Below are 10,987 nucleotides of genomic sequence, written 5' to 3' on the forward strand. Positions count from 1 at the left end.
TGAATGCAATGGGCAAGTTTCTGACCCACACAGTGGTAAATGTTCAGATTTTTAAAAATATAAAATCTTCTCATGCTGCTTTTGTGGACTATGGATGTGCAAAAAAAAAAGAAAATGAAATTATCATACCCACCTAGAAACAGGATACATTCAAATGTGTCCAAATGAACACGTCATTTGTAATGCAAAGAAAGAAAAAAACTAAGTCACTTCATTTAATGTTATAGAACATTTTATTAAAAGAGAATAAAGCTTTGAGATACTGGAGTTTATATGTAAGAAAATTAGAAATCAAGACACTGCTGGAAAAAAAAATGTCCAAAAAACAACAACTAAAAACTACAAACCACATTAAAGTTACAATCCCTTGTCTCCTCCCAGACCTCCCTCCTCCCTCCCTCCTCCACTGGTAACGGTTTTCCACTATTTACCACTCCTTGTGGATCCATCCTGCACCTCCCAGCCCTCCTCCTGGATTTGATCCAAGCTTTGCTCTTCTTTTTAATAATTTTAAAAAGAAAAATAAACGTTGTGTCACTGTTCAGCCAGTAAGTCTGTCTGTGAGGTCCCAAACAAAAAGGGAAAGCAACTATTTGGAACATTCGAAAGCCAATTTACTCTGAATATCGCACTACAATGTTTCCAGTTTGATGGGTTTATGTGGACAGGGCCAGGGGGTCGGGATCTTCTCCCGGTAAAAAGCTCCTATGATCCTGCTCCATGTATCCATCCTGAAGCCTAATCCTAATCTGATCCTGAATCCTGATCCGGCTCCGGAATGGGGAGACAATGAGCAGAGTCCAAACCTTCAGAATACCAGCAGAACCAAAGAGAAGGAGGCGAGTTAGAATCACACCTTCAGGAAAATACTTTAAGAAATGTCAATAAATGCAGCTACCAGGGAGTTTACTTTGAGAAAAGGGGAAAACCATCTATATTCAAGCCCAAAATACAAAGATTTACTTTGTATGTTAAAGGATGATAATAAGCAAAAAATAAGCTTTGGATCTCCAAATGCAGAACTATTAACTACTGCAAACATTCAAACTGGACTCTATTGTAAGGTGTATGTTTTAAAAAAAAAAAAAAAAAAAAAAAGAGGATCAGCCTTATAATTTCACAGATGACAAGGCACAGCCATCATACCATTGGTGCCACATTTGACTCCTCCTCCTCCTTATCCTAATATGAACTGTTTCCTCTGTTCCCATCCTATCCTGTTCCTCTGAACTCTACAGAGAAACACACAAGAAGGTCAAAAGGACAACAGTATATGCCTGAAGGAAGTTAAAAAAAAAAAAAAAAAAAAAAAAAAAAAAAAAAAATTGCAAATGAAGCAAAACATTCAACAAAGACAATCAGAAGAAAAGTTGATAGATGAATTAGAAATGGACAGCAGAAACATGAAAGAATGGAGTAAAACTGGCTCATGTATATGCTCAACTGGTCTGCAAAAATGAGAATGAAAAAGAAAACTAGGTCGGTGGGTGGGTTGGTGAGGGGGAAGGGAACACACACCATGACAGCATACACAGGTGACACACGAGAATGATCCTTGATGAATATACAGGTTTTGTTGAGTAAAGTGAAGATTTCCTCTCGGGCTCTGAGGTACACCACTGCTTTAGGTCAGGCGTGTCTAGGTACGAGAGCGGGATCGAGACCGGGAATGGGACCGGGAGCGGCGGGGGGAATAACGAGGAGATCCTCTGCCGCGGCGTGGGGAGTAGCTGCGTGATCCACTCTTGCTGCGGCTTCGACTGCGGCTACGAGAGCGGCCATAGCTGGGGCTGCGAGGACCGTCCATCTTCACACGGATGTAGGCCGTCTCGCCCTGTACACAAACATGCAAACAGTTCACTGACCATTCATTTTGTGTAAGCTGTTATTTGAAACCCACATACAGAAAGAGTTAACTTCTTTTTGTTGATATATTAGTCACTTAAATAGATACTGCTGCACAGCAGCCCTGATTGTTATAAAACAGATAAGCCAATCACTGATTCTTCTCACCATGCTGTAATTACACACCATCCTTACAGTTGAGCATCTGGCTTTACTTACTGTTCAGTCATTTTCACCCTCACACTGCTTTCTTCATTTAAGTAAACTTTTCAATGTAGTCCCAGAGAAACTCCTTCTTAATGGAGTCTAACAGTGCGGGGCTTTACATACCTCGTGTGAGCGAAACTTGGTGTTGTCCAATTTACGGACAGCGTAGGTCATGTCTTCTTTGCGTACAAACTCCACCACACCAGTGCCATCACGGTACACATCTGCATAACATACATCACCTGCCTCACGCATGTGATCCTTCAGGTCCTGCCAGCTCCCGCTGGGAGGAAGTCCTAACAGAGAGAAGGGGAAACAAAAAAAGAAAAGTGTTAGAAGATTCATACACACAACTATACACTTAAAATTAGGAGAACACAACCTTCAGAGAGAAAAACATCACTCACCTGACACAACGACCCTGTTCTCTGAGCGTCGGGATGGCGGCCCATACCTTCCCCTTGGGGGTCCTGCTCCTCCTCCTCCTCCACCGCCGCCGCCGCCGCCTCCCCTTCCACTTCTAGGAAACTCCACACGCAGTCGGTAGCCATCGTAGTCATATCCATCACGCCCATAAACAGCGTCTTCAGCATCCCTGTTAAATCAAACAAATTAATTAATCATCTCCAATTATCTCCGATCATAAAAATAAGCACGCACAGCTTCACTAATTTATTAGTCTTGGTCACAGTATGCTATCCAACAGCTGGCTTAAAATCTGGAAGAAAGCTGCATCTTGTCTAATTATTGAATTGCAAAATTTATGAAAAATGGGAACAAATCTAGGCTTTTATTGTGCATTTATAGATGCCTGATATCTTCTTGAAGAACTTAATCGCTAACTTCAAATTGTAGTCCATTACTTATTAGCTGAAAAGTGGTTTGGTAGTTCGTAACGAGCACTGCTCAAATCAGCCTCATTTGCAAGCAAACTTGATGTAGCCGCCAGCAGGCCTCAACATGCATTGCGCCACAACCACAAAACAGCTCCATTAATTTGATTCAAAATCTCTCCTAAAACAAAGTCTCAGTACAGTGTACAACTCGTCAACTGGCATCTGAGTATTATGTGCCTGTTTACGTCTTATTTTGGGTGTAGCTGGCTATCTGTGGAGATAACAGCGAGACGTGGCGGCGGGACAGCAAGGCTCACCTCGGGTCGTCGAACTGCACGAAGGCAAACGGTGGTCCTCCTCTGCGGTTCTTCAGATCTATATCACGAATACCTCCGTATTTGTAAAATAAGTCTTCCACGTCTTTTGAACGTATGTCGGGAGGGAGATTCCCCACATATATCCGACAATCGTTACTCCCCGCGGGTCCACGAATGAGACCGCCGGACATGATGGTGCAACGGGAGGGAAATTAGCGAGCTGGCTAACTGATCAACTACTGGTGAATAAATACCCACAGATAGTAAAATACCTCTAGATAGTAAACTGCACGTAAGAATTACACGTTAACGACTCAGTCTGAGCTTCGTCTTAATGAAAGTTAAAACCCCTCAAAGCAGATTTTGAAGCAGCGGCTAAAAGTTACACGCACTTAATACCGACATTTCTTCTTCGGTGGCGACTGGCTTTAAAAGGCTCATACCGCCACCTACTGGAGAGTGAGAGGGGTTACACTCTACAGCGGCGGCTCTCACTTCAGAAGGCGAAAAAAGTTTTTTAATCAGTTATTTAAAAAGTTTTAATTAAAAGGTCGTGTGATAACATCAGCAAACTCTTTCTGGTTTATTCATCCATCCATATTTGTACCAGGGGCAGCAGGAGCGTAGATAGATATGATAGGGCTTTATTTTGAACATGTTACAATAATACCCCCCCCCCACCCCCCCCCCCCCCCCCCAAAAAAAAAAAAAAACACTTCTTCAACTGCTTATTGTTGTACAGACACAGGAACATTTTTAATGCAATCCTCCCCTCAAATTAGTCTATTCTTGGATTTTGGAACCAGTAGCTGGCAAAACACCCACTTTACCACCTGACCCACAGACACTCAGGTGGTAGTGCGAGTCATCTCTCAATCAGAAGGTTGGTGGCTCGATCCCTGATTCCTCCGGTCCATACACTGAAGTATCCTATCCAGTCTACTTACCATTTCAAAACAATCTCAAGTCAAAGTCCATTTAGGAGCATATAATCTGCTCTTCATCAATAAAAATGTGACCACTAATGTGAAAATGATGTGATATGATGAAAATCTCATTAAGTTTTTAAGAAAGGGCATTGGAGAGACTAACTGCTTCAGTGTCTTTTTTTCACCTGGATGTCACTTCTCGAAGCTGCTGTTTTTTTTTTTTTTATATCAACAATGAACTTTAAAGCTCAGCACCTACATTAATGCAATAATAGAAAATGTGTCATTCCTTACAAAAGAAAAAAAAACTACTTAAAATGAAACAGAACTTTAGTCTTCATTTCTTAACAATATGAGAAATAAATAAACTGAAGCTTTTGGCTGTACAGTGTCAGACAGTCACTGAAATCCTTCAATAAATCAGACGCACACAAATCCTCGTACAAAACAATAATTATAAGTTGTAAACCCTAAAATGGTGCAAATGAGCCTGTTCAGGCCACTAACAAAACAGTTCGTTCATACAGTTTCTTTGTTCAGCCCCATCTTCTTCTTCTCTACTCAAGGGTCTCTTATTCCTTTTTGGCTTGCTTTTCTCTGCGTTTCTGTCTAGCTTCAGACACTATTTTCAGCATTGAAAGCAGAATAGGCACGCACATGGGCAGGAAGAGTGGTATATAGATAGCAAACTTCTGGTCATCGGGGAAGTAGAGGAGGTGGAGCAGCGAAGGGTCGAAGAACGCCTTCTCTGACGCCAAGATGGCCTCTTTGCTGTACTGCAGAGCAAAGCCAAGGTTTCCGGCCTCCAGCTCAGCCACAGCCAGTTGCAGGGATGTGACGGCACTGGAAACCTGAGTGACAATATAAACAATCACAGGTTATGTATTATTATGTAATTATCTAATTGTTAGGTGTAAGATACTACCCTGATGATGAGACTGAATTTGCCTTTTGTTTATTTTGATTCATTCAGCCTTGCATTCTTCTTATTGAGAGGGTTACTTTTTGGTTTTCTGTGACATAGAAAATTCAGGAGCTGCAAATGCAACATTCACAGATAGCATTTACATTTTTTAAAATACTAAAACAACTACAGTTTCCTTGAATAGAATCCAAAAAACCAATTTTATTAATGATGTGTGTGGCCGTGAAGTCAAAATTACTGCAAATGTGAACTAGACTGCGCTGCTCTATTACGTTGGCATGTTTGGCAGACCAGAAAACCAGATAGTATTTTGCAAGCAATGACTTTATCAGCTGGGTGAGCTTATCCAGCTAGCTGTAACACATGAATCCAGAGAGCTAGTTTGGATTCTTGGCCGACAAAATAATTTGAAACCAGAAGACTAATTTACTCACCATTTCAGCCCCAACAGTTTGGATAAATTAGCTGACCTTAACCACTGCAGGCAGCTAGCAATTCATCTCTCTTATCAAGTCAAGCCAGTGTTAGCTACTATTAGCCAGAAAAAAGATCCTCAAATCCAAATGAAGACTGCACTATGAGTAAGATACCTCGCTAACAGTGGCTGTAGTCACATTCCTACTTCTGCTATTTTCAATCTACTGCTCCTTCAGGTTATCAAAAGGGGAATACTTCATGGAGAAAAATCTGTAAATTTGTGAAAAGGAACAGACGTTCAGTAACTTTATGAAATATTTACAGATTTCATTGTCAACACAGGTGTTAAGCACACTCCCCTTTTCTTTGCTTCTAATGCTAATGCTAATCTTTGTTACCTGTCAAAGCAAATGAATCTCTAGTTACCCAAAGTAGAAGCTAGCTAGCTAACCTTAGTGTGCTTCCTCACTATTATGTTATTAGCACAATCATTTTTGAAGTAGGATCAGTTTTTGAATTTTGTCTTCAGGTGGAGTCTGTGATGAGCAGGAAGCAGCTTGTTTGTTGTTGATAATAATTACTGGACTACATGTGCAAAGCTAATGCTATAGAGAAGCAGAAAAGGGGCATCGATGTGCCTGATAGCGAGCGTTAATGTCACATCCTCGAGATTTTCACAGAAACATTCTTCTCACAAGTCCATCACATAGAAATCAGTCCACATCCTGAGACAATTAAGGTTGAATTTTTCACATGAAATTACTTTTACGATAAATAAAGTATGTAAACATGCAGTATTTAAAGTATTTACAACTGAGTTAGTACAAGTAATTAACTACATATTGCACTTTTAAATTCAAACTAAGAAACCCAAACAATGATGCAAATTTCTAAGATCAAAAGGAAGGATGCATTACATATCATGCACATGTGTGCAATTTTTGCTACAAGGTGTACATGTATTAGTACAGCCGCACCTGCACCTTACCTGTTGTGCAATGTTGTCATTAATAACAATGTTGCCTATCTGGTCCAGCAGCTGCGCTAGAGAGGTGATGGTGGTGGTTGCTGTTGCAACATTTTCCACACTACGACTCCACATAAGGCGATCCAGCTCCCAGTCGGCTAATCCTGTACTGCCACACGGTGCCACCAAGAAGCCAGATGGAGGGGCTGATGACGACACACCCAGCAACAACCTGACAGGACACAGTACAGGAAGGTTACTTTGTGTCTAGAAGCAAGAAGGTAATTGTCATACTGCAGGTTAACACTTGCCGAAGCTGGGCGAGGAAGACTCCCATCACTTTAGCCATGTTAATGTTGACATGAACTGGAAACTCAGTCTCTGACTCATAGAAATCATTAACATTATAAACCTACAGAAACATGGATAAATATAGGTTATCTTGTGGATGCAAAACCCACTACAACAAATTATCCTTCTGTGTTGCTATTAGATTTTCTTACCATGATTCCACCCCACCGTGGAGAGTGAAAAGCATTGGAAGGGACTTCCTGTTTACGATGATCATGGATGTAAAGGGGCGAATGGCGCGCATCCGGGACGTACAGAAGAAAATTCAACACAGGGTTAGAAGATGCAGCATTAGAGCCTAAAAGTCAAATGCAAAAAAAGAAGCAGCTGTATTTAAATATACCAGAAGAAGCTACACCATATTAATTCTTTAAAAACAAACAAACAAACAAAAAAAGCAGCCTTTTACCAAGTCTAGCCTCCACGGGGTTGATGACATGTGCAAGGCTGTCAACGTTGAGTGTGTAAGCCTCGAGGCTACTGTCAAAACGTGGTGTCACACCAAGAATGGTGTAGTACAAGGTCTGTAAAAAAAAAATGTTAACCTTATCATCCACCAACTGAGCATCTTTACTTTGTGATATGGGGACTGCACATTAACAGAACCTGAGAGTCGATGCTAAAGTTAGCCACAGGGGACAGTTTTGTAAGTAAAGGCTGGATGTAGGTCTGCACGGCACCCTCTATGTCCCAGTGTATCCGGTGTGACTTTGGATCGGGGTTCAACAGACTGAATGTTATCTCATAACCTGAAAAGATGAGAAGACTAATAAGAGCAAAGATCTAAAGTGTTCACAGGATTGAAGCTGGAGCAGAAATGACCTACCTGGGCTAGATTTAAAGGCTCTCATACTGTCAGCAATGCTCTCTTTGTTGCCAGGGCTAAAACGGACTCTGTCACTGAGGGCAGCGGTGATGTCAGTGTGGCTAAAAGACATCATTTGCAGCACCTGCTTGATCCGGGGTTCCAGGTGAGCCAGCAACTGCTCTAGTGTCTTGCCCGCTCTCATCTGGGCACTGATACGCAGCAGGGCTGTCCTTCGCTGACCGATATACACATTCACATCCTGAAAGGCATGAAAGTACAGTGCATACTTTATTATCTTTGTCTTATTTGGAAGAGAACAAATGATTCATTCTGTTTCAAGGTGTGCAGAAGATACTGTATTTAGACTCTTAGACACTAAGCAGCAACAACAGATTATATTATCTCTGTTTTCCTGTTTGGTAATTAGCATTTAGATTACATTTAGGTTAATTGGATTTACATGCATTTTTAAAAAGATTGATGTAACAATGGATGGTAAAGGTCTAACAGTGGTCATGCTCTTTGAAATCGAATATAGAAAACATGACAATCAAAAAAAAAAACAGCTTTAGCTTTACCTCAGGCAGCAGAGAAGATGACTCCGGGATCACATATACAACTAAAGAGCCGCATGGACCCTCACTGAGCATGTGCAGAGACAGATCTGCCTCTAAAGTAGAAGAATGAGAGAGACAGAGAGAAATTACCAGCTGTGCTTTCACAGGGATAAAATGTCAACATCTGAAGTACAGTAATCTGTATTTGTCAGGCTAGTGCTCACCTGCAGCAGTGGACTTTTTCAAGGCATCTTCCTCCATGATTGTAGCTGTGCGGTACCTTGTTTCATACCTGTACCTCAACACTGTGTCCTCTGGAAACAAAATTTGAGATTAAAATAACCTTACAGGTTTCTTTCATATTTTGTGACCACAGAATCATAAACTGCATTAGTGAATCACCATCCACTGCATGTTCCTCATCGTGGGTCTGCGTCAGTGGGACCTTCTTCTGCTGTTCTGGTGTCACGGTGCCACGTGCAAACACAACCTCGACATCAGCACTCAACTGTAGCTGCAAAATCAGAAATAACAGAGAAAGGGGGGCATTTAAAAAGGAAGATTAATCAACCACAAGACACGAGACATGTAATAAACTGAAGCACTAACAAACCTGCAGTTTAGCCAAATCATTGATCTGACTGACAGGCAGCCAGGCACGGTATGTCTCAGTTGTTCGCCACCACAAAGGGACTCCCACAATGATAACCACAGCTGCTATGGATAGAGCAGCAAGCTGACCTCGTCTGCGCTCTGAGAGACAAACCAAGACCCACAAAAAACACAGTATTGTTTTTTTTAGTGTGCAAACATTTTTAGTTGTGATAATCTGCCGATTAGGTCTCTCAATTAAAAATGTAGTAGATGAAAAGTAAAGCATACATGTGAAATACTTCCATCATAAACTCATTATTTGCTTAGATTGTCTGGTCAACAGTCCAAAAATGTTTTTAGATGCATTTTGCATTAAAAAAACTAATTACCAATCAATTACCAAAATAGCTGGAGAAAAACTCTCTTTTAATCAGATAACTAAGTAATACTGCAGCTCTAAATGTCAACCTTCAAACCTCATGTATGATTCAGACAAAAAAAAAAAATCAGCACCAAAAACAACGTTACACTATATTATGAGATTTTTCCACGGTGTTTAAACTAAATATGCTTCCTTGATAAAAATTAAATAGGGTTGTATCAGCTCATTGTGGGGAGTTCTGGAAATCAATGAGCAATATATGAATTACACTGTATTCAAATAGATTACATACACTCACTGGCCACTTTCTTAGTTACATCTGTCAACTGCTCATTGACACATAGAGTATATCTAATCAGCCAATCACATGGCAGCAACTCCATACAGTTAAGCACATAGACATGGCCAAGACTACCTGTTGTAGTTACAACTCAGCATCTGAATAGGGAAAAAAGATTTATGTGACTTTGAACGTGGCGTGGTTGTTGATGCCAGATGGGGATAGAGGTACAATTATGGGTCAACAGCATGAAAGCACGGATCTATCCTGCCTGATACCAACAGTGCATGCTGCTGCTGCTGGTGGTGGTGGAATGGATATTTTTCTTGACACCCCCCCAGCATCGTTTAAACACCACGGTCTACCTGGTTATTGGTGCTGATCATCAAGTCCTTGTGAACAGTGTGCTCAGTGTGGGGTCCAACCCAGTACTAGCGAGGTGTATCTAATAAAGTGTGCGTTGACTGTATATCATAACAGAGGTTTTATCCCAATCGTTGACCCCTACATCCTTCGATGGGTCCAGACTGGGGACACCTTACTGAGGTAAGACATTTGATGCTGCATCCACTACAGTAGATTACTTGGCTTCGGTTTAAATCTCAACAATTAAAAAATAGTAAATTAGACACAGCAGTCGATCAACTGTCGGTCGTAAGTAAATATTTTAAAAACAACGAATCCTGTGGCAAACAGCAGGTGTTTTTGCAGCGTCTTCATGGCATTACGCTTGCAACTTCTGCTAGCTAGCTGTTAGCTTCAAAGGGTCATTACATGAAGAAACCAGCTGCTGTTAGCCTGCTAGAGCTGCACTCAGTACAAGGGTTCGTATTTAATAAATTCATCGTAAACTAAAAATAAATGCGACCCTCAGAAAATTATTTACAGTCATTTCAGTTACAAATCTACTCACCCACTTCCGTGGTGGCCATTTCTGCCAGTGAACTGAAAAGGGGCACTCGTTGATACCAAAAACCCAGCCACACCAGTCACATGACGGATTTTTAAAACACACCCCTACAGGTACTTAATTTAAGAACGAAAACAGCGTCGTGATGGCAAACTTTTTATTAAATAGTAACAAATATTGGCTCATGCACCTGTCTGTCCGTCCCATACCTGAGAAAGCGTTCGGGTAGTACGGTGCTTTGCAAGGCAGTGCAGGAGGGGAAATGACGATCGGCGCACCCGGTATTAATATGAAACGCACAAACGCAGTGTGCTAAATGCTGGCATCTAGCGCCACCTGTGGGAACTTTAATTACGACAGGCTCAATTCATCTGACTGTGAATACATAAATTCACTGAGCAGCCAACAAAATGAACAAGCAAATTTTTCAACAAAGTTTAAAAGCTTACTGTTATTTAAACTTTTACAACATACATTATACAGTGTGGGGAAATAACTATTTGATCCCTGCTGAATTTGTGAGTCTTCTCACTTGCAAAGAAATGAACAGTCTCTAAGTTTTGTGGTAGTTTCATTTTAATTAATACAGAATATGCTATATATCTATATATATGCTATATATAATGAGAAAACAGCAAGAACAAGTGAAGATATTCATGATG

The 10,987-nt window shown here is 40.9% G+C and overlaps 2 protein-coding genes across 2 annotated transcripts; both read right to left on the reverse strand.

Moving 5' to 3' along the window:
* Positions 1-214: 214 nt before the first annotated feature.
* On the reverse strand, positions 215-3,629 carry srsf1b (serine and arginine rich splicing factor 1b). Its single transcript, XM_030745921.1, has 6 exons — positions 3,206-3,629; positions 2,460-2,647; positions 2,176-2,348; positions 1,519-1,834; positions 1,147-1,232; positions 215-806 (listed from the first exon to the last, which is right to left on the reverse strand). The coding sequence occupies exons 1-4, from the start codon at positions 3,394-3,396 to the stop codon at positions 1,640-1,642; spliced, it is 747 nt and encodes a 248-aa protein (XP_030601781.1). The 5' UTR covers positions 3,397-3,629; the 3' UTR covers positions 215-806; positions 1,147-1,232; positions 1,519-1,639.
* A 295-nt stretch (positions 3,630-3,924) lies between these two features.
* On the reverse strand, positions 3,925-10,568 carry pigs (phosphatidylinositol glycan anchor biosynthesis, class S). The gene is made up of 12 exons (XM_030746971.1): positions 10,329-10,568; positions 8,773-8,912; positions 8,562-8,673; positions 8,384-8,473; positions 8,181-8,272; positions 7,621-7,861; positions 7,401-7,543; positions 7,204-7,318; positions 6,947-7,092; positions 6,755-6,855; positions 6,465-6,675; positions 3,925-4,985 (listed from the first exon to the last, which is right to left on the reverse strand). Exons 1-12 carry the CDS (start codon positions 10,345-10,347, stop codon positions 4,707-4,709), a joined length of 1,689 nt encoding a protein of 562 aa, XP_030602831.1. The 5' UTR covers positions 10,348-10,568; the 3' UTR covers positions 3,925-4,706.
* Positions 10,569-10,987: the final 419 nt, after the last annotated feature.

Source organism: Archocentrus centrarchus, chromosome 14 (assembly GCF_007364275.1).
Source record: "Archocentrus centrarchus isolate MPI-CPG fArcCen1 chromosome 14, fArcCen1, whole genome shotgun sequence".
Classification (NCBI taxonomy): domain Eukaryota; kingdom Metazoa; phylum Chordata; class Actinopteri; order Cichliformes; family Cichlidae; genus Archocentrus; species Archocentrus centrarchus.